Source organism: Perca fluviatilis, chromosome 3 (genome assembly GCF_010015445.1).
Source record: "Perca fluviatilis chromosome 3, GENO_Pfluv_1.0, whole genome shotgun sequence".
Classification (NCBI taxonomy): domain Eukaryota; kingdom Metazoa; phylum Chordata; class Actinopteri; order Perciformes; family Percidae; genus Perca; species Perca fluviatilis.
In genome coordinates this window covers 22,554,847-22,578,751 of record NC_053114.1, presented here as the reverse complement: position 1 = coordinate 22,578,751, position 23,905 = coordinate 22,554,847, and the positions used below count along the sequence as shown (strand labels likewise).

Here is a 23,905-nt window from a genome sequence, read left to right as displayed (position 1 = left end):
GAGCCACTGAGTGCCGTTGTGTTACTAGTTAGTTGCACAGACCTTAATCTCGGCTCCAGCCTTCCTTCCTCTGCTTCCCTGTCTCTCTCTCTCTCCCACACACACACACACACACACACACACACACACACACACACACACACACACACACACACACACACACACACACACACACACACAAAGTGAGAGAGGAAAGCCAAAGATTTCCTTGATGTGTCAAAGAGCAGTGGTCACTTTGAGGAGCAAGTTATTGCCTGGCTTTTAAAGTCACCAGGAGAGGGGTTTGATGGTTTCCACTCTGTCTTTCCAGTGCTACCTCATCCCATTAATGTCCTCTGACCTCTGACTTTCAGATAAACAGGAGTGCTGTGATTATATATAGACTTACATTTTACAGGATAACCTTCTGAAAACTCAGATATTTGAAGAGGATGGACACAGAAAAAACATCCCTGATATCTCATTCAAGCATAATCATATGGCAATACTTTACATCTTAATGTGTAGAGTTAAAAAAGATGGTGCATGGTTGGGAAAGATGAGTGGATTTTATTTTTACTTTTAAATTAGCTTTTGTGTTTACATTCAGGGTTATCTAACAGCAGTCTAAGAAGGTCTGACCAGTATTGGATCCAAGGTTGATTCCATTTCTACTTGGTTTAGTTTTTCTGTCCAAATTATAGAACGGTCACTAATTGATCTTTGAATTCATGTTAATGTGATTTAAGAATTAATTAAAATGTTCCTACAATGGCATATTCTAATGGAATTTTTCATATCATTCACAAAAGAAGAGTTCCTTTATAGTGGCACTGTTTGCTGTCCACTTACTTTGACCATGACATGACAGCGGGTCATCCTAATTTGCCAATTAGCTCACATAATCAGCATGTTATTGGCACTGCAGTCACTCTCTTCCTTCGCCCGCTTGCTCTGTTTTTGTGGCGGCATTTCGTAGTCGGCTCTTGTCCCAGAGGAGTAGCTGGTATTTATTTCGGCAGCTTCCGATGAGCTGGCTCTAGGCTAAATGGAGAAACTGTCAAAGCTTCTTTCTAACCTGTCATATGAATGCCCCCCGCCCCTCTCCTCCTCCGCCACATACTGTTTCCCACTAGTTTGTGTGTTTGTCAATGTGTGTGTATGTGTGCAACCTATGGGGTCCTGCAGGATAATACAGAACACCCTACCCATGCCTGGCTAATGTCAGGAGCTATTGTTACTGTGCCTGCAGGCCAAATGAAGAGATATGAGAGCTCTGGCAAGCTGGGGAGCAGTTCAGGCTTCAGACAGTTTTGTCAGTGCTGACAGCTCCATAGTGACGGAGCAGGCATTTAACACTGAATGAAATGAAATACATGACATCAAGTAGTAGAATGACTAATCTGCTGTTTGTTTTCCTATCTTAGCTTCAAGTGACAGCTCAGTGTCAGGTTTTTAAAGGTGCACAAAGCATAAGAGCGAGAAACATTGGCAGAAAAATAGGCAGCCACAATTCACACATCCCGTTTAACACACACACACATACACACACACACACACACACACACACACACACACACACACACACACACATAAAGAGAGTCAGGGTTTATGAGGAGGACAAAGATGCTGCAGTTGTTGTGTATGTGTGTGTGTTGCCAGGGTCAAATCTAAGTCTTTTGTGCTCCATAAATCAGCAGGCAGCAGCAGTGACGTAAGAACAAACAGAGCTGCTCTCTGCTGCAGCTGGCTGGAAAGAGGGAGAAACAGGAGAGAGGAATACAGAGAGGGAAAGAGAGAGCAGGACAGCAGCTGTCAGGCCTCCATCGCACACCTGTCACACAGGAAGAGAGCGCTGGCCACTGTTTCCTGGAAACACCTCCTCAAACACTTCTCCTGGAAGAAATGGAGGGAGAACATCTGCTGTGAGGGCGAGACAGACAGACAGACTGGCAGTCGGACTGATACACTAACAGATCATTAGATACATTTGCCAAGGATGAAGAATAAATGCCAAATAACATGAGTAAACATGCTGTAAAAACAAAAATACAGAATTTCTCATGCCTGTGTTGCCGTTCTCGTATCCTGTGTTTGTGTGTGTGTGTGTGTGTGTGTGTGTGTGTGTGTGTGCGTGTGTGTGTCCAGATTACGCACAGTTAAGAGGATGTTTGTGTTATTGCGAGCTCTATGAGAGACAGGTCACTTTGTGGAGACTCCAGCCTAACTCTCCCACAAATACAATAAGCCCACATGCCCTAAACTTAACAGCGGGCCATTCCCACGCTTGCTCCTCTCAACGACCCCTCCAACCCCAACCCACCCCTGCTCCCCCTCCCTCCTGTGACCAATATGAACTAATCCAGATGTAGTGTAGGCGCTCACAGATGTACTTTCTTTACATGGCCCTGCTCCTCCTCCTCTATGTCTCTGCTTTCCCCAGCCTCTCTCATCACTCTGTCTCCATGCCGAACTGATCAGAACAGGAAGTGATATCACTCGGTGCTACAGTGCTGCTGATGAGGCAATTGGAGCTATAGTCTGCTGTTTTGCTTCTCCTCCAAGCCTCCAGAGTCGCTCTGTTGTGGCTGTTGTTGGTAGAAAACCTCCTCTTTGTTTGTCAGGCTTGTCAGGCTGGGTCCTCAGGAGGCCGCCCTTGCCCTATTCCCAGGCTGCCCTTCATGCTGCCTGTATGCAATTATCAGAGTAATTAAAGCCTGATGAGCTAATTGGTGTTGGGTGAGGCTGCAGGTGTTTGGATCAGGGAGCTTATTTATGTAAGTGCACTCATTGTGAACGTCCTCTGGCAGAGGATGGCAGAGGCAATTTTCAAACACGTTTTCTTTTCATTACTATTTATTGTGTTTATGATTATTTTCAAATGTAATTCATTAAGAAATGTCTCTCTTTCTCTCTCTTACTGTGCCAATCATCTGCGTCCATGCATGCAATGTGTTGCAGGTAGATATGCAATGCTCAGTGGGAATAAGGGAAGAGGCAAAGTATAGTCAATGTGTTTCTTTACCTGGTAATCTAACAGTAATATATGAAATAAAACAAACAGCAGTTTCAGGTCTCAGGTTCAGATCTCAAATTTGGCAACACCAGTCAGGAGTTTAGTCAGCTCAGGTCTTAAAGACATGGGCAAAAATATAGGCTCGTACAGAACTCTATTTCATACCGGTATATCAACAGTGTCCCGGATATTACATGTAAGATGTATTATGTCATGTATGATGGAGCCCAGTAACTGAGCTCATCTGAAAGAGGAATGACGAAAGAAAGTCTGATCTGATGTTGAAGTGTGGCAGCCTGAGGCTGAGCTCTCAGTTGGCAAAATTAGGCACATGGCTGACAGGATGAGGAAAAGAAGATTTAGATGAGAGGGAACAAAGGACAGTTATCATGCAGAGAAGAGAGTAACATGAAAGAGTGAAGAATATAACAAGAGGCTACATGTAAATCCTTCTCTCTGCTGTGTTTTGTGACCCATTCCCAGATGTACATGCACAGTCACCTCCTCATATAGCTGTGTGTGTGTGTGTGTGTGTGTGTGTGTGTGTGTGTGTGTGTGTGTGTGTGTGTGTGTGTGTGTGTGTGTGTGTGTGTGTGTGTGTGTGTATGTGTGTGTGTGTGTGTCTGTGTCTGTGTGTGTATTTGTGTGTGTGTCTCTGTCTTGTCTCCCACTTCCTCCCCCATATCTCTCTCGCTCTGTGGCAGCTGTGCTGGTGATGGCTGTGTGCCCATGGTGCAAGCTGGCTGTGGGGTCCCAGGTGGCCCACATGACAGTTACTGATGTTCAGGTGTTCAACTCCTCTCACACAGAGACCCTGGAGCCACACACACACACACACACACACACACACACACACACACACACACACACACACACACACACACACACACACACACAGATACAAGCACAGAATACAGAATATACACAGAATATAAAAGTAGTCATGTACTTGTATATGTATGTATGTATGTATAATCATGCATATAAACTGCATAACTGTGTATCCCACTAATTCTGCTGAGGAAGAGTAACAAGTACAAAGGAGAACTTGCGTAAAGCTGCCGGGCTGTCTGGCTCTGGTCTGAGCAACAAGAACTACAGTTGTCAATTTGAGATGAAAACAACAAGCTAGTCACTGTGAAAATCTATGCAGTCTAGTTTGTATATGATTCCTATGGTTCAGTATTTGTGACTACTTTCTGTGTGGTAGGATAGCCAGTACTGGTACCAATGCCCAGTGCAGTTATAACAAACTCCAGATGTGTCTGGCTAGGCAGGGAGTTGTTCTTGGCATAGTCGCCTCGGCTAAATGTCACAAATACTTTCCTTTATTTAGGAATGGCTCTTGGTTAGTGGCTGGAGAGAAGGAGGGAGGCGAGGATGGACGGATGGGGAGAGGAAAAAGAGGAGAGATAGGTTAAAAGAGCAAAATAAATGATTTGCAATGTAGTAGGACAGGAGAGAAGGAGGAGGTGTGGGGGGACTAAGAGAAGAGATGTAGAAGGACAGAAGATGGAGACGGAGGAGAGAGCGGCGAGGGAGCGAGGCAGAAACAGCTTCAGTCTAACATCTGGATTTTATTAGCAGCCGTTGGGAAAATCTGAAAAGGAAGTTTTTTCTCTGCAAGCACGTCGGCAGCAGTGATATGCTGCACATAACCACTTCACTGCCGACGAGAGGAGCCAGGCCCTCCCAAAGGAGAACAGATGGTCGCTAGAACTTCAATACAATTACATCAATAACAGCTTTCACAGATATAAGCACTGTATGACAGGATCCCTGCAGCTCACAGAGAAAGAAGTACAACTCCTCTACCCTTAGCACCCCCAGCCCTGGTCTTTAATCCACCCTCACGCCCTGTCCTCAAGTTATTTCTAGCCAGTTTACCTATTTTAAAGAAAATGTTGAAGCGCTAGAACAACTGGTGACTTGTCAATGATTTGCTCATGGTTATCTGATCAAAGACAGGAGTGCTTTTGTCAGTGCTTATTAAGGAGAACCCTCCACCCCCCCCCCATCCCCAGTTTGTTTTTTGGTTCAACATGTTTGTTCAGCCGGCACTGCATGTGTACTATCACAGGGATTCTCAAATATCATAGGGGGAAATACGTGTTTGTGTCTGCAGCATGAGCATATGCATTTATCAAACTTGTGAGCATGTGTGCATACATCTGTATGTATATCTATTTGTGTGTGTGTGTGTGTGTGTGTGTGTGTGTGTGTGTGTGTGTGTTGGTGTGTGCATGCACTGTACAGGCCTGTCTCCCACCATGTCATTAGTGAGGGCTTTAAAGCCTCTGAACTCTAAATCAGCTCAAGATGAAGTGGAGTCTGGGATCTGTCTGCAGAAGCGACCTGTGTGCTGACACACAAATATACACACATACACACACTCCCATCTTACCTGTGACACAGTTCAGACTTTACACTAATAACAAGGCATATATCAAAATATGCTCTTTTTGTAGATTGCTCTAGAATGAGATGATGTGTCATATGCTACTGATGTCAGCAGTCTTCTTTTGAGTGGCATTTAGATTTAGGCTGGTAGTACGAGAGTGGAGTGGGCTGTAGGTGCTGTATCCCCAAGTTTTAGGTCCAGTGCTACAATCCCCATGTTTTGATACGATGGCCTGGTGGGAGGCTGGAGGCCAGGGGCTCAGTCTCTGTTTGTGTGGACTCCTCAGCGGCCTGATAGGGAACAGATGTGGGAAGGCAGGCGGCCGGGCAGCCAGCCAAAGCAGCTGGGAGAAATTAAAAACAACAGCATTCCTGGAGACATGGGGAATTACAGTGGTAGGGAGGGAGCAAAGGAGGGAGGGATGTAAGGAGCGAGAGACAGAGGGAGAGTTTTAGGGCTATGTGGTCACTGGAGAGAGTCTCTGTGGAGTACGAGAGATTGAATAGACAGGGGGATTTAAGGGGACTGTTGTGCAGTGGTTAGCTAAAGCTAATAAGTTGCAGCTGTATTTCCAGTCGAAGCACACACAGACACACACACACACACACACACACACACACACACACACACACACACACACACACATACACACAGATATGCATACATTCAACACACGGACATATGCCAACGTGAAATGAGACCAAAATGTATCTGAATGGCCCTCTAATGGCTTGTCAGGACATTATGGTATGTATTTGTGTGTATGTGTGTGTGTGTGTGTGTGTGTATGTGTGTTCTTTTTCAATGGGTTTAATGAAGGCACATCCTTAAATCTATAACGAGACCCCAAAATGGCTTTAGAAAGTTAGACGAACCACTGCTCTGTGTGTGTGCAGTTGTATAGTACATGATCTGTGGTTTTGTGTGTCCCGCAGTGAATTGTTTTTCATCTTGTTTCATCATGGCACAAGGGGAGAGTAGAAGAAAGAGAACATTTTTAGAACTCAGACTGCAGACTGTTTCTCTGGTGAGCAATCTTAGCCCAGATTACGTCAAACGTGCAGACATACAGCTGTTCAGAGAGTCGGAGAGAGACAGACATAGACAGCGGCAGAGAGGTATGTAATGACTGTTATCGTATTGTTTTATTTTCAGCCTAATATTCAATAGTGAGTGTTTGGGACGTATCTGTATCCTGAGCAGATCTATTCTCAGCTGTATTGATCCCAAAGTGGCTCCTTTCAGACAGCCAGATACAAACAAGTGGGGGGAAATAGAGCAGCTTGCAGACAGGAGAATGAGCCTGGTCCAGACAACCTTTAACCACAGGTCTGTTTTACCTGGTATACCAGTCTCTCTGCCTCTCTACTTCTCTCGGTATGAGTGTTTTGTCCTTTAGCACAAAGCACAATGGGTGCACAGATGGCCACAGATGGGGTTGCAGACCGAGCAGACTTCCTAATGTATTAAATGTGAAATCCAGAGCATGGTGAGTATGTGTGTGCCCTGTCCCTGTAGCTGGTCAGATTAAACAGCTGTCTATAATCCCACGGTGGGATGAGACAGACAAACAGGACGGTCCCCTTATCCCCCCCTCTCCTCTCAAAGAAGTGACCAAAATAGCTGTGTTGTAAACAGAGAATTTTATGTCACCCACCTGATCTTTTGATCACACATTGGCCCAGCTCTTGTTCATTTGAGTGAAACTTCAGATTTGTCTTGGGGGGGGGGGGGACTAAACTACAGTCGAAAACAGTATTAGGATTGGTTATTATAATGCATGTTAGGATTCTTGTTAGGATGTAAGTCTTACAGTACACACCGCATACAGTGGCACAGTAAATTTGATCAAAGAGGAGGTTTTTACTAAAACATATGGCTGCCTCCCTACAGTGAGCAGCCCACCAATTCAGCAGCACAGAGAGCCTGTTTGTGTGTTTAGGGTTCTTTAGAAGAGAATAGCTGCATCTATTTATACCAGCCCTCCCCATCTGCCTCTATCTACAACCTTGTGTGTTTATGTTCAGTGTGACTGGCATAGGGAAAACAGCGGATGGCTCCTCGTGTTCTTGAGGATCACTGTGTCAATGGCCCTCGTTCAGCACACTCCAGAGTGGCACTCTTTAAATACAGACACCAGCTGTTGAACGCGTCTAAATGAGCTCTCAGAAATAGGCTAACACCAAGGGCTGAGGCCAACTGAGGCAGGGGTTTTGTGGAGGAAAACACTGGGTTCATAGTTGGCTCACGAGAAGCTAAATGAGAAGCACATTACTGTATTTGAAAGTGATTTAATATGTAAGTTGGCGACTACAATACATTTGTAGCTGTAAAAGATGATTCTTGACGTTGTTCAGATGTTTTAAAGGCTTTTGGCTATCTGGTTTGGAATTATTTTTATTGGTAGTAGTATAACAAGGGGTAATCACTACCTATCAGTAACCCCTTTCCCTTTGTGATTTATAGAAGCTCATGAACCTCATGACCCTGCCACTCAGGCAGTGACCTCTACTCTGTGGTATACAGATGATGGGAAATGTGAAATAAGGCTATTGATTGGCTTTTGTTTAGGTTCCACGTTTAAAAGGAACAGACAGAGTTAATTTATTTTTCCTGTAATACAATAAGAGAGAGCTGAAAGAGAGAAAAAGACAAACAGAGAGAAGAGAGTTATTGAGAATTAATGAATGCCACATACGGTCTACAATGTGGTTTACATCTGCTTTACCAGTGCATAAAAGAGGGCCCTCTGTCCTTACTCAGTCTATTACTTTCATTATGAATGCATGTGTTTACTACACTTAATGGTGTTGTGTAGTACTAGTGTGGAAATACACATATTCATGTACAAATATATAAACAGTGCTGCATATTGATTTAATTTTTTTTTCTTCATTTAATGCACATGCATTGTGCTCCCTGCCAGTTGCACACATGTACACATACTCTAAAGCTATCTTTTCACAGGCTGCAAAGTCGTCACACCTCTCAGCTCAGGTTTACATTGCAAAAAGATCTGGTTCCAGCAGCTGCACCGATAGACGGACACATAGACAGAAAGACAGTCAACACTCTATAGATACATCACTAAATAATGTAGGTATGTAGTTTTGTGCATGACAGTGTTTTCATTGAAGACAGACTGCATGAGGCCCCCAAATACAGTATGTAAGGCAACAGTCCTCACACACTTGTGGCCGTGGAACATCCACCCCGTGTCATGGTTTATTCTCTTGTCCCTTGCTGTACCATCCATTCCCTTCAAGCCAGAGTACAGAGCCTGGCCTTGCCTTGTTTGGTGCTGGCAGGGTGTCTGGCAGAGGACAGTGAAGCTTCTGGTAGCAGGACAGAGTTCTGCTGAAAGCCAGTCCACAGTGATGGACAGCAGCAGATCCAGCTGCACTTGTCACTGGCTGTCAAGCCGGCTGTCTGAACTAGGGGACGAGAGGGGACAGGCGGGGAGAAGTGAGGAGTGTGTGCATGTGAATGTGTGTGTGTGCGTCTGGGGGTTGGAGGTTACAGTTGAGGGGCACTGATTGGGATGTCAGAGCTACATGGGGTGTGTATGTGTGAAGAAGAGAGAGAGAGATAGAGAGAGAGAGAGAGAGAGAGAGAGAGAGAGAGAGAGAGAGAGAGAGAGAGAGAGAGAGAGAGAGAGAGGGATGGGGGGGGGCTCTCAGTCAGCAGCAGCTGAGCGAGTGAGCAGGTGTTACTGTATGTCTCCCAGGCCCATGAATCTCCAACAAGAGAGACACAATACAAGTTTGGATTCATCTCCACTCCCTGCATTGATTTGTTTTGGTTCTTTTTATGGGGCTTTTGGTTCAAGGAAACAATCAATGGTTCCCAGGTGAACATGTCAGTGGCCTCCTCCTTAACCAGCTGTCTCCACTTTGAAAGTATGATTTTTTTTTTTTCATCCTGGAGCTCTATTTTGATGTTGATTTTTTTCCTTCTTTCAAATTGCAGGTAGCAGAGTGCAGAAGGTTGGAACAATGCCAGATTCACCTGTGGATGTGAAAACCCAGCCCAGGTCCACCCCACCCACCATGCCTCCTCCACCCCCGGCTGTCAGCCAAGCAACCAATCGCAATGCTTCATTCACCCCTGCTACCAGTAAATCAAGTAAGGACCCTTTCCTATCTTTTCTTTTATATTATTTCTATTATTTTTAATTTATTTTTATTTTTATTATTATTCAATATTTTCCAAGATTAATGACATGTTAAGTCAACTGTATACTGTGATATATGTGTCTATTGTTTCAAGTCCAAAATCTTTACCTTAAACTATAGCTGTACAAGCTAAGCTTACGTGCTTTTAGATTGATGTTTTCTTTGACTTGAAAAGGATCCTTTGTGCTGAGGCATCATGTCAGCAAGCAGTTAACCAGGCAGGTGTGAGAAAAACAGTAAGCTGGTAGGTGTGCTGAACCGACCCATCAGTGTAACAGCTCTAACTCTTCATTTCATAGTAAGAACTGGAGACTATAGCCATAGTTATGTGAGCTGGTACGTACTTCATTCCAAATCATGATAATTTGTAGGTCAAATGCCGTATAGCCATCCAGGTTAAAACTGTAGTAAATTGGGGCAACCAGTGGCCTAGAGGTTAAGATGCAATGGCATATATTCTGATCACAATGTCCACAGTTTGATTCTTGTCAGGGGCCTTTGTTCCATGTCATTTACTGTCTCTCAACTGTCTTTTTGTTTCTATTCCTGCCAATCCTCAACTATCCACTGCCCCCGAAAGATTCTTAAAACTTTTCAAAATTTGCTTTGAAATTGAAAGACTAGCTTGCGTATGACTCTTGTTACAACAGTATGTCACTGACTAGTGTTTCAGTGTGTTGACCTGATTCAACCATCAACCTGTAATACATTAATTCACTTCTGCAATTGAAAGGCATCTACAATGGACTACATGGTCATTTGTCCCTCTTATGTCAACTGCCATGGACACTTTATATGCTTGTGTGAAGGGAAAGATATTCCAAATATGTGTTTCTTCCCTGTTTTAGTGAACCAGTGTTGGAGTCACTTGTGTGTCAGCAGTGTATCTGCAAGCATCTATCTGTTTGTGTGTGTGTGTGTGTGTGTGTGTGTGTGTGTGTGTGTGTGTGTGTGTGTGTGTGTTTTTGTGTGCAGAATGCCCTTGCTAGTGGGACAAGTGTCTTTGAGCGCATGTGCCAGTGCGGCTGTGGCATTGTGTGTGCATGTGTGTTCGTGTTGTTTACCAGCTGGTCGGGCAGTGATGGCCAGGGTGACGTTGCGGTGTGTAGACTACTTTCTTCCCTATATAGCAATGACAGGCCATGTTGTTTCACCTGTTGTGGCGGGTGGTCAGCAGTGTAGCTCTCTCCTTGCACCCCTCTCTAAAACCAGAACACAAGTGCTGCCTGTTTAAATCACATGGGTTAGTCCATATGTGTTCAGGCCCTCGACTCACAGATCAGAGCAACAAGCGTGCCTGAGAGGAACCACAGGAACTAGACTATTGAACAACTAAACTGTACAAAAGCTGTCTTTTTTCAAGTAAGAGTACACGGTGTAGTGTTACAGTCCACAATGGCTCACTGCAGAGTCCTGTAAAGACATTTTTAAAAGACTAAGTTGCTGCAGCGGTAATAAAATTATAGTTTGGATTCTATGCTTAGTGTAAGTGCTTGAATATGCTGCTATGATGAAATACAATCATTTACAGAAATGTCATACACAGACTAGACTATTTGTTTTATCTGAGAGAAAACTATGTAACATTTTAGTAATTCAAACACAGATATCATGCACAAAAATGTATATTAAAAAAAATATGACACACTGACAAGACAGGAGATGGAAAAAGAGTTGAGAATTTCTAACTTAATTTAAAAAACTTTTATAATGACCTGTGTATTTTCATCTTATTTCATGATAATATGAAAACAGGGGAAAGGTCAAACGTATGTGTGTGTGTGTGTGTGTGTGTGTGTGTGTGTGTGTGTGTGTGTGTGTGTGTGTGTGTGTGTGTGTGAGAGAGAGAGAGAGAGCTATTTGTGAGTTTGTTTGTGCCAGCATTGCAAGGAATATGTGAGTGATTATATATGTGTATGAATGCTGAGTCTATTCTGAACCTTAAAGCTGCAAATCTACTTTCAGCTGGTGGACATGTGTAGGGCCAGATTTAGCAACACACCTGCTATTGGAATAAAAGTAACACAGGCCACAGGCCTATTTTTGGCACCTCTTTAACAAGTTCCTCTTATAGTTGTGTCCTAGTGAGTGAGTGAGGGGGAGAGGGTGAGGAGCAGGGTGGAATAGACTGATGCAGGGAGAGATGGAGGGGGTGGGGGGGGCAAATGGTACCACTTGTGAGACAGCTGAAGTTACTGCACACACACACACACACACACACACACACACACACACACACACACACACACACACACACACACACACACACACACACACACACACACACACACACACTTACAGCGCTCAGCCAAACTGGCAGCAAATTGCACCACTGAAGTCACGATGTGCATCACATACTGCAGGCTTGGTGTTGAATTTAAGTCTATTGTGTGCTTTACTTATACATATTTAACACTTTTCTGTTAGCAGGATATAGTGTTTCTGCCCTCATCACGGCCCCAGATCTGTCAAATGCCCCTCAGGCCTCTCCAAAACTACTGACCCAATTCACGTTGTGTCTTCCTTCTGTCTGTTTATCTGCAGTGCTGAATGGGAGCAGCCACTCTCCTACATCGCTGAACGGTGCTCCGTCCACTCCTAACGGCTTCAGTAATGGGCCGGCCATGTCGTCGACGGCTTCGCTTTCCAACCAGCAGCTCCCGCCAGCTTGTGGTGCACGGCAACTCTGCAAACTGAAGCGCTTCCTGACCACACTGCAGCAGTTTGGCAACGACATATCACCTGAGATTGGGGAGAGAGTGCGCAGCCTTGTGCTGGGGCTGGTGGTAAGTTGTGATCATGAATTATTTTGATGAATCTTTCCAACAATATTACTCTACATCCATTCATTCTTTCAGCAGTTCTCTTTGTATCTACTTATTATGCTTGATGATAGCAAACAGTTTAATGTGTTACACGAGTATCTTACATATTGTAAATTTGTCTTGTACAACAATCAGAAAGTACACAGCTGCCGAGGTCCCAAAAGTTGATATTTGTTTATCTTGTGCACATAAGATAATAACTTGTGCACACAACTTTCTCTTTATAAATAATAATAATGATACTTATACTACATTTATTTGTATAGAACTTTAAAAGGTACTAAAAGGCACTTTAACAAAGTCAGTAAAATCAATAACAGTATAAAAACAGCTAGAATAGTCTTGATATGGATATCGATAACATATGGATCTTGTGTGAACAAGATGGAAAAATTATGAACTTTCGGAACTTCTGCGGCTCTGTAAGAGAATGTTATAAAAGTTTGTCTCTTAGCGACTCTTTGTCCTACTCTCCCTGTTGTCTTGGGCAGAACTCCACTCTCACCATTGAAGAGTTTCACTCCAAACTCCACGAGGCCACCAACTTTCCTCTGAGGCCGTTCGTCATTCCCTTTCTGAAGGTAAATACTTGTGCACAGATTTTAAGTAAGATAAATCAAGCCTGATGTCTTCAATAGATATGCTCAGAGCTTTCGACTTCTCTCCATATGGCCAGTGTTCAGGACTACACTGTATGTGTTCCTTCCTTTTCTGCCTCCAAACAGAAAGGGTTCATAGACAGGTGGAGAGGGAGAGAGGGAAACCTATAGGTGTATACTGTGTTTACTGCACACGGTAGTACTATGTAGAAAATGGTGGGATGTGCTTGTGAATGTCCGTTAAAAGTGTGTGTGAGTGTGTCAGACCTCCTGGCGTGCGATGATCCTCCACATCTGGGACATTGCAGCAATGGCTGTGTTATATCAACCAGACAGGCCTGAGAGAGCTATTTGACAGCACTGACACACACACACACACACACACACACACACACACACACACACACACACACACACACACACACACACACACACACACACACACACGCCATACACATCAGCACACCCTTGAGAGAGAGAGAGAGAGACATGGCAGAGGAAGGTGTCAAGGGACCTGTCTTATCTCATCCTGTCTCTTCATCTATCACTTTCTTTTTCTTTCTCGCCCTAATCTGGCATTATTTCACTCTCACCCCATCCATCAATTATTCCACAACAAGTTTTTAGCTCACCTATTGTCCACTTACTTACTTACTTACTTTACTTTGGAAATGTAACAGGTTACCGATTATAAGTTACCCTATTTAAAATGTAATAGTAGAGTAACTATTTCAATTACTTTATCAAAGTAATCTAACGTATTGCATTTAATTACTTTTTGATTACTTTTCTAAATTTCTAATGAATGTTTTCAACTGTTAACCATTTTCAAGTGTTTATATCTGGCAGTGTTAACCCTACAGCAGTACTCAACACTAACTATTGTCAAACAATCCTTCATCACATGAATTAAGATTATAATAATTTAATTTGGAAGAACAGCCACCACAAAGTCAGACTTCAGCACCTCTTTTTAATATGAGATCATTCTGAGGTAAGCTGTAAGCTAACTTAACTTACATAGCTGCAGATGTTTCCTGAGTTTGGACTTCGACATTTGGACGTTGATAGCATTTTGACAAACATTCTTTGCATTGCACGGTTATGTTCGAACCCTTAGATTTTTGTATGAAATGTTTTTTATATTTCCAGCACTGGAACGTGTTTTTTTATCCGTAGCCATAGTGTGTGTCATAGTGGCAACTCAGACATCTTGAAAGGCAATTTAACTGACGGGTGCCGCTGCAAATTCAAACAGGAGAACTAATCAAAAGCATCAGAATAGCATCAAACTTTACTAAACGTCTGTGGCTGGAAATGGCAAAAAAAAAAAATTGTGCACATGAAAAACTTGGAAAGCAACATAACTAATATTATTCAACATACAGCCTAGCTTTTTACAGAAAATATTCAGATGTAACCCCCAATCTAATCGTGAACATTTTCATAGATAACTTTAATTTAACTACACATTTTTTCCTAGTAACTGTAACGGATTACTGTAACCTATATTTTGTGATTAAATTACACAACGCCGTTACATGTAACTAGTTAATGCCCAACACTGCTTAACACTCTCCTCTACATTTACATTGGCTCAGTGAATCTACATCCTTCCTACAAGAACTCATTCCATTCCTAATCCAGAGATGTCTGTCTTGCCTCTCTTTACCACTGAAGGCAAACCTGCCCCTGCTGCAGAGAGAGTTGCTCCACTGTGCCAGGTTAGCCAAGCAGACTCCAGCTCAGTATCTGGCCCAACACGAGCAGCTTCTCCTGGATGCGAATGCCAGCTCGCCCCTCGACTCCTCTGAGATCATGCTGGAGATGAATGAGCACGGCAAGAGAAGAACCCCTGACAGGTAGCATGTCTCCATTAAACACATGAAAACACATCCACGCAGACTTCAAAGGTGCACATACATTGGCACACACACACACACACACACACACACACACACACACACACACACACACACACACACACACACACACACACACACACACACTGTTATATACATATGAATTATTTCAGGGTATTTCAGAATGCCAAGTGACAAGGGGAGGCTATAAATCCTCTGTGCGGGAGGTGGAAGTCTGGACAGCCCTGATGCCAGGCTGGCTCTGCCAGCTGTCTGGGAGGGGGGGTGAGATAAATGCACTGTATGAAAAGAAAGAGAGTGTCTGAGAAGCAAAAGAGAGAGAGAGAGAGACAAACAAGAGGGAGTGAAGTACAGTACGTGTCCTCAGCACAACACAAAGATAGACAGAAAGACCAACAGTAAGCTATGGTTTGTAACTGTCCCACATCCCCCCACCCACCCCCAGCACTCTGCTTTATTCACCCAGTTAAGAATAAGCTGGCATTTTCCTTTCTTCCTTCTTCTCTTACAGACACTGTCCTTTTCTGATCACTTCTTCACCTCTCTTACTTACTCGCTCTCTCTCTCCCGCACCCACCTTTTCCCTTTCTCTAAATGCCTGACCTGTGGGCTCCCAGCAGCTGTCCATATGTCAGGGATGTGTCCAGATGGTAACACTGAGCACATCCTGAGTGGGGTGTGGGCGGTGGTGGTTTGGATGGGACTAGGGGTTGGAGCTGAACGTGCAATCCCACTGTAATCCACACACCTCCGCCTCCTGACCTGTGGTTTATACGCAGCAGGAGGGGCTCGTGGAGGAAGGGGAGGGTTGTTCAGGCTGGGACAGGGCCTACATCGCGCCAGCTGTTCCTCTGAGTTGTCATACTAGAGCCAGGGATGTGTATGAATATAGCCGACATAGACAAATATACACATGTATAACGTAGCACACACAAACGCACATAAACACACTTACTCTACATGGGGCAGCGTTTCATTTATTCGCCTTTGATCCCCAGGATGAGAAAGAGTGATTTGCATCCGAATGCCTGGCTATTGCCATCCAGCTAAACAGATTATTATCAACACTCCCATGTAAACTGTCCAGATGGCTTGAAAACACAACCACTCATGCACACACACATACACATACACACACTCACTTAAAGTACACGGCCACAAATGAGTGCCACTAAACATCTGCCAAACACACAGCATTGCGCCCATATTGCCCCTTAAGCCCGAGAGCAGGGTGGGAGGGAGAGGGAGAAATACTTGCAATCTAAGAGTTGGCTGAGGGGATATTCAGATTAAGAGCTTGAGACGCATGGTGTACAGTTGGACTTGGCTTTGTTTGATACATATGGTGTACAGCTGTGCAAAAGCTTTGGTGGGGCACTGCCTTACTGTAACTGAACAACAAGCAGCTCTCAGCAGGAATACTTACGTGTGTGTGAGTGTGTGTGTGTGTGTGTGTGTGTGTGTGTGTGTGTGTGTGTGTGTGTCAGGATGTGTGTTTGCATACACCATGTTGGAGTTGTTGAACTTTAAAAAAAACAAGTTTGCGTTCCTTGCTAGACACTCCTCGAACAGGTATAGTCTACAATAATAAATGCTGTGATCTTTGAAAATGAATTGTTGTGACAGTTTATTGTGAACTCAAATATCAGTTCAATCAAACATCATGAAATTAATCATATCTGTCTATTTGTTTGGCATGTTTATACAGCGGGCATTGTTTTGCCCATTGATCTGATTTTAAGGGCATTCTGGTCTTTGGATGTTTTCCTGAGCTATGAAGTAATATTCTGGCATTGCTTATTTAGCCTGGCAAATCCATCCCACAGTTTTCACATTACTCATTGTGGTCTGGCGAGGCAATAGATGGACTAGGAGGCCGTACAAAAGTTATGTCTCTCCCTTCAGACATTAACACGGTGTCAAAAATCAGTTTCTGAATAAAACTGAAGTGAGAAATGAGCCATTCAGTGGCAGATTATTTGTAAATGAGGTTAGTCAAGTTAGCATCAAAACAATTTCTGATTGATCTAGAATTTATCTGAAGCAGCTAAAATTGATTCTTGGGTGGACTTTTGGGGAATAATGGTAAAAGTGGTAGTGGAAACAGATCTTATGAGATGCAGTCTGGCTGTACAAGAGCATAACATTGTCGAATAAACACTGAATTGTACAAGAAAGATTTGTTTTGTTGTATGTCATAATGTACCACACATCTGGAAAAAGGCTGCAGGCCAGTCTGTGTCCAACCGTTCAACTTTCATTTTATGTTTTTAAATTCTGGATGTTTCAAGTCTTTGTTGACACAGTAGTTTGCTCAGGGTCTACTTTTCTACTAAATTAATTTCTTAAAAGAATATCGGAGTCATAGGTTCCTACACTACCTATTATAGTCGCCACATTAAATAGTAATATGGTAAGTCATGCCATATTTATAGTATCACTGAGTGTTTTAACCCACGATCCTGTCCTCCTCTACAGGACCAAAGACAGCTCAGAGAGAGACGGGTTGCATCCGGAGCACCTGGCTAAAAGGCCCTGCACCATCAGCCCCAGTCAACGCTTCAGCCCCGGCACGGGTCTTCCTGCTCACCCACCTCCCAACGGCCTCCCCACACACCCGCCTAACGGCCTGCCCCACGCACCCAACCCCCAAGTGGGACCCCAACACTATCGCTTAGAAGACATGGCCCTGGCACACCAATACAGGGACGCTTACAGACATAATGAACACCGCGACACCCGAGACAGGCACCGGCAGACAGGTAGGACTGCTGCATTCACAGTGTTAGTTAAAGCTATAGATCTACAGTCCTCGGTTATATGGTGAAGACTATTGGTTGGTGTATATGTAAGTGGGGTGCATGTAGAGAACAAAGGCCAGTTGTCAGTGCAGTGTGATTATCCTTGTGGCAGTGCATCTATATAAAGACCACATCCAAACATGCCTATATGCTACAACTGTGGCTACCATATATGCCTTCCTTCTGCTTTCCCAAAAGGAAAGATGAATTCTTAGCCAAATTGTCTCACTGATTAGACATGAGGCTGTAGCACAGGCACATGATATGCTATTATGTTTGAAATTAAACTTTGGTAATTAAGTTGATGGTTGATAAAATACAAGACAATAAAACAATACCCAAAAAATAAAGAGACAATAAAAATCCATCCCACAAGGAATAAATTAACTCTCACCAACCCCACAGACACAAACTATAAACATGGATAAACACATAGTAACTTATCGTAAGTGTGTGAAAATAGAAACATTTTCAGTTTACTTCTATAAATGGAGTTTAAGTTGTGAAAGAACTCAGCTCATCAGGCAGTATTTTGCTGCTCTGGGTCAGTAATACAGTATACTGTATATGTGTTGTATCTGAACCATGTTTTGTCTTTTAGCAGTGCATGGAGCCCGCCAAGAGGAGGTGATTGACCACCGTCTTACAGATCGAGAGTGGGCAGAGGAATGGAAGCACCTAGATAATGTACGTATCAGCATAGTAGCCATGTTTAATGTCAACCAGCTCTTTATTTCACTCATAAACATCATGAATCACTGGGGAAAAAAATACTAAGAGGTCAGCAGGTGATTAAAGACAGCTGACCATAAGAGGTCTGTGCCAATGTGGTGAATTAACAACAGACAGACACCTATCTGGCTTCCTGGCATCCAACTCCATGGAGATAAAATCATGTTCACTAGACACACAGACAGACACGCACACACAGAAACAGGGCCCCAGATGGAGCTCAGGACCCAGCAGAGCGCAGCTCCAGCTGGGGAGAGCAGCTGAGACAAGAGCTGCAGTCATGGAGAGAACCGGCCAGACCTGGACCCCTGCCAAATTAGAAACACTTCACTGAAATAAATATAGCTAACTCAGAAGGGAGGGAGGGAGGGAATGGAGAGACAGAGGAGAGGAGACAGAGACAGAGAGAGAGGGAAAGATGAATGGGAAAAATGATATGGATTGAATGTCAACCATGCTAAACCCATTTACCAGACTGGGCCGGGTCTGGAAACACAGGGCACCGTGGAAAAAAAATGACACTGTTTACAACCGTAGGGGGGGAAGAGAGAAAAGAGAGGAAATCTGTTGAGTTGGCAAGGAGTGGAGCAGAAGGGTGGAAGGAATTGGCTCAACTTTTTCATCAGCAGCCCAGCTGTTACATTATCGTTGTTGTAGTGCTCTTAGACATTGAAATTCACTGACAAGCACACAATCTATGAACAGATAGGCCGTGACGGAAACATGCCCGTCTGCCTGGCGGAATGTGCTTTGGGACAGATTAAAATAGTGTTTAGATTTACAGCTTCAAGAGTAAATCTTTCCTTTTCAAACTGTCTTTGTTTGTTGCTATGATATATAATGTTTTTTTAAGGATTTATCAAGTTTGGTTCATTTCACAAACTCTACTACTGTGTTGTGTAGATGATGAGGTTTTAGCTGGACATGTGTTTGGGACGTAGGGATTTTCATTTGCAACTAAATGGAGTACTGTCAGACTTCTCCTGTTCCTTTATCAATAAGTTTCATCCATCCTAAATCCTGTCCCATTGCAGCTTCTGAACTGCATCATGGACATGGTGGAGAAGACGCGTCGCTCTCTAACGGTACTGCGACGCTGCCAGGAGGCAGACCGGGAGGAGATGAACCACTGGATTCGGCGCTACAGCGACGTGGAGGAGATGAAAAAAGGTGGGAGCAACGGACAGCACTGCCTTCCTCCTCCTCCTCCTCCTCTTCCTCCTCCTACTCCTCACCACAACTCCTCCTCCAACACAGCTAGCAGCAGCGAGGCACTGCCCATAGGAACTTCCTCGGCTTCTGAAAGGCAGACAGGCAGACAGACAGGTAGACAAACACACACAAGGTTTGTTTGGCAAAGCAAAACACTCACAGCAAGGTAGGGCTTATGTAAAATGCTGAAAATGCCTAAATATATTAATTAAGACACAAAATGTCAGTTAGATTATCATATTTTTCTGGAAATTTACAAATTTTAGCTCATACTGTGAAGCAATACAAATAGAGTTGCAACATCCTGGATCTTTAATCTGCTGATTGCCCCCTTATGCTGCCAGCATGCTCATTCATAATTAAGATTCACTTCTAACTGCCGTATTCTCATTCCTTCCCAGAAATGGTTGGAAAAGTTGATCTTATTTACTGATGTTGCCATAAACATAGTTTTATTGGTCCCAAAAACAGAATTGGAAACTATAGGGGAGACTTGTGGATGTGTGTTTGTGCAGATCAAGAGTCTATCACTGTGTGTAATTGAGACTGAGCATGTGCCTGCTTGTGTGTTTCAGAGATCCACAGAGACTTCTTACACAGGCCTCCCTCAGGATACCTGCCAGAAGAAATCTGGCGGAAAGCTGGTAAGAGCCAAGCATCCCCTTCTCTCTATTGTCTTCATGATTGACTTCACACAGAGTAACACAACACACACAGTCACCATCATCAGTCTACCCCGGCCACAGAGCAGAGGCCTTACAGCCATAGGTTCATCAGGGCAGAGGATTGGAGGCCCTCTGTGTCATTAGGGCTAAATGCCCTCCATCTGTCACCACTAAGAAAGGCCACTGCAGTTAAAGCTGCAGTGAAAATGCAGTCACCTGGCCCAAGGCAGACCACAGCAGCGCAGCACAGGTTGGAGCTTAATGTGTCTCCATTGGCTTGAGAAACATACACTCAAATTGTATCTCTTGTTATTGTGATTTTTTCTAGCCTCATGCAAAGTACACAAACGTATTACTAAAGTGAATCAAATACAGACATTTATATATACAGACAAAATAATATTGACCATGGTTATGATTTTTTGGCTCAGTTTATGGCCAAAGGGAAGCAGGTGGGAGTGTTGCATTGCATGGGCCTTCTTGTATACTGCATGTTAGATAGAGCCCATCCCAGGAGTCATCTTGCTCACACCTTGTTCCGCCCCAGTCTCAGCACTATTATGTTGCAGTCATTCTCCAATACCCTGCAGAGGAAAGATGCTGCTGCTGTCTGCAAAATACTGTGCTGCATTTTCACCAGCAGAAAAAGCTCTTTTAATTGCAGTTGTTTATAATACAGGTACTGCAAGCATCCCGCTCTCCCCAGCACTAAAGCACCTTCAAAACAGGCAGGGTGAGTAACATATCTCAATTCGAACATCTCCACCTCTAGTGTGTGTGTGTGTGTGTGTGTGTGTGTGTGTGTGTGTGTGTGTGTGTGTGTGTGTGTGTATATATATATATATATATATATATATATACATATGTGTATATGTAAGTATGTGTCACCTCTATCTCAGCAGCCAGGTCTGCCTGTTGTACTGTAGCTGCATCACCTCATTCTTTTAATTAGCCACGTATTCTCTGGTCTGTTCAGGTTGAGAGACTGCAGTGCTTTTGAAAAATAAGATCTGAAGTGTGAAAAAGCAGACAGAAATAACATGTCTCAGGGACTTGCTAAATCCCTGTGGAATTAAAACGCTAATATTGCTGTCCCTGTGTTTTCCATTAAGTGCTAATTGCCCTAGCATCTGCTATGCAGTCTCCTTGATAAGAATTAATTAAATTTGCAAACTAATCTTAGTGGTGCATGCATTAGGCCAGATAACTGAGAAGCTCGGGATAATACAGATAGTGTTTTAGAGAGAAAGGAGAGGTAATAAGAAGGAGAGAATAAGGAAGGGTATAAGAAAAATAATAAAGGAGTAGAAATGAAATGAAGGATAAAGGTAAAGAGGGAATGATGGGATGAAGGAAAGCATTGAGACATGTGTCTGAGTGTGACTGTATGTTGACAGGATTGACAGAATACTAACTTTTAAGCATAGGAATGAAACTCAGACATGCACACAAAGCCATGAGCATATACACAGCATCATGTTGGATAAGGCTTTCCCGCTGCCTATCTTTTTGCACAGTAGTTTGAAACAAGTGGAGTGGAGCGGCGAGGAAAAGTGACAGTTATTTATGAGTGCCCTCTCAAACAAACATTGACTGGATGAAATAGGGAGCAGTGGAAAGAACAGTTTCAGTCTCACCTCCATACTTGGTTGGCCTAACACACCTGGATAGCCACTTGTATGTGTAATTTGTGTCTACTTCTGGAGGAAGTGGAGCAGTAGGGAGAAAAATAATTAAATCTTTAAACAAACATGTGAGGCAGATGGGCCGTAGTGTGCTAGCTGGCTACCTTAACATTACATTAGTCGACTACCCATACAGCTAACATCACGTGGCAAATGTAATCGTGGGGTAGCCCAGTGCTGTTAACCGTGGGCAAAACAATTATATTAAGAATAACTTTATGACTGTGTTGAACGTTGTTGTACCCTTATAACGTTACCGTACGTTTTTTATACACCAAGCATTAGCATGAGTCACTTGTCAATGTATTATTATTATTATTATTATTATTATTATTATTATTATTATTACGTGATATATCCATATTGAAATATCATATCAATAAAGTAGGTCTCTACTGTATTACTGTGTTGCAAAGTGGCATGTAATTACTGCAAAAACGATGCTGTGTTACCTAGTATAATTCTTTGACATTGTATGATTTACAATTGCTCTCGAACATATTATCTGGTATTTCTCGTGTTTTGACAGAAGTTAAAGTAACTAGAGGGGTCAAAGGTTATATGACGCCGACACAGTCTGTGTCATTGATTAAAATGGTTTGAACATTGTTGGAAACATTTGGGATAATGTAAGCACACAACTAACAATATATATAACATATTTGTTGCAGAAACATTACATATTATATCTTTAAAAATGCTACTGGCTTCATAACACAAGCAAATTACATTTTAGAGTAATTCATATCTTGTGATCACAACATCACCATGTTAGCATTTGATTCATAAGTGTATATTTAGAAACCTATTTCTCAGATGCAAAGCCCTACGAGAAAACATGTACTGTACATTTGTTGTGCACCATGAGGCCAATATGAAAGATGGCAAAATAGAATCACTCCTGCTTCTTACTGAGAGGAGACTGCGGGAAGTTTCTATTTTAGACTGCGATCTGGAAAGGAGTTTACACACCTGCCTGTTGTAAAAACACAGTCTTCTCAAACAGAATTGTGCTTCTGCTGGAAGAAGAAAAGGTCGGGTGATAAAATCTACTTTGTAGGAAGCCCTGCAGTAGGGGATACACATGCCCACTGTGGGGGGAATTATCCACTCTTCACTGTTAACTCTGTTTCACAAATTCTATTAAAATTTTTCTTATGACAAGATGACAATCATGAAAACAGGGAATCCCAGGATTTGGATTGAAAAGCCAAGTTAGTGACAAAACTTAGGACACATCTGCTGTTGTCAGCACTGGAAATTATTGTGGCCAGATGCCTTTAAATTAATAATTGAAGTCTGGCTGTTTCCCTTTTCTGGCAGAAAGTTTTAAATCTTGGATGATGTACATCTGCTTGCTGAGATACAACAAGATGGCAGCTTAAAGAGCCTCAATAAAGGATGACAGAGCAGGCAGGATGGGACGATGGTCGTAAGCACTAACACCTCTCTTTCTTCCTCTCTCTCAGAGGAGGCAGTGAATGAGGTTAAGCGACAGGCGATGTCAGAGCTGCAGAAGGCGGTGTCAGATGCCGAGAGGAAAGCTCATGAGATGATTTCAGCAGAACGCTCTAAGATGGAGAGGGCGCTGGCTGAGGCCAAGAGGCAAGCATCTGAGGATGCACTAACAGTCATCAACCAGCAGGAGGACTCCAGTGAAGTGAGCATCACAGACCCCTCACCTACATTCCACCTCATTCTCCTTTCACCTCTCACCTCTAATTCCTTACTCTGTCACTCACTCCTCAAGCCTCTTTTGCTCCATCCATTACCCTTCACTTTGTTCCCCTTATCCTCTAAGTTATCCTGTATTGTGTAATTCATACAGCTGGCTGCTCTTGGTTTGGTGCTGCACCATGTTGTCATAATTATTGCAGAAGCAGTCCAGTTGTCTGTGTAAATAAAAGCAGACAGACCCAGATGGTTGGAGCA

General features: G+C 43.3%; 1 protein-coding gene across 6 annotated transcripts in view; it reads left to right on the top strand.

The window, feature by feature from the left end:
- cbfa2t3 (CBFA2/RUNX1 partner transcriptional co-repressor 3) overlaps positions 1 to 23,905 on the top strand; it is a 44,751-nt gene that overhangs the window by 14,699 nt on the left and 6,147 nt on the right. For 3 of the 6 annotated variants that reach the window (XM_039794239.1, XM_039794243.1, XM_039794241.1), the window contains exons 2-11: positions 9,366 to 9,521; positions 12,116 to 12,357; positions 12,888 to 12,977; positions 14,676 to 14,857; positions 17,357 to 17,640; positions 18,281 to 18,366; positions 19,446 to 19,737; positions 20,199 to 20,267; positions 20,968 to 21,021; positions 23,443 to 23,633. In XM_039794239.1, the coding sequence (XP_039650173.1) occupies positions 9,366 to 9,521; positions 12,116 to 12,357; positions 12,888 to 12,977; positions 14,676 to 14,857; positions 17,357 to 17,640; positions 18,281 to 18,366; positions 19,446 to 19,737; positions 20,199 to 20,267; positions 20,968 to 21,021; positions 23,443 to 23,633 (1,646 nt within the window). The remainder of the gene's footprint in view (positions 1 to 9,365; positions 9,522 to 12,115; positions 12,358 to 12,887; positions 12,978 to 14,675; positions 14,858 to 17,356; positions 17,641 to 18,280; positions 18,367 to 19,445; positions 19,738 to 20,198; positions 20,268 to 20,967; positions 21,022 to 23,442; positions 23,634 to 23,905) is intronic. The other 3 variants (XM_039794240.1, XM_039794244.1, XM_039794242.1) reach the window with 2 other exon arrangements.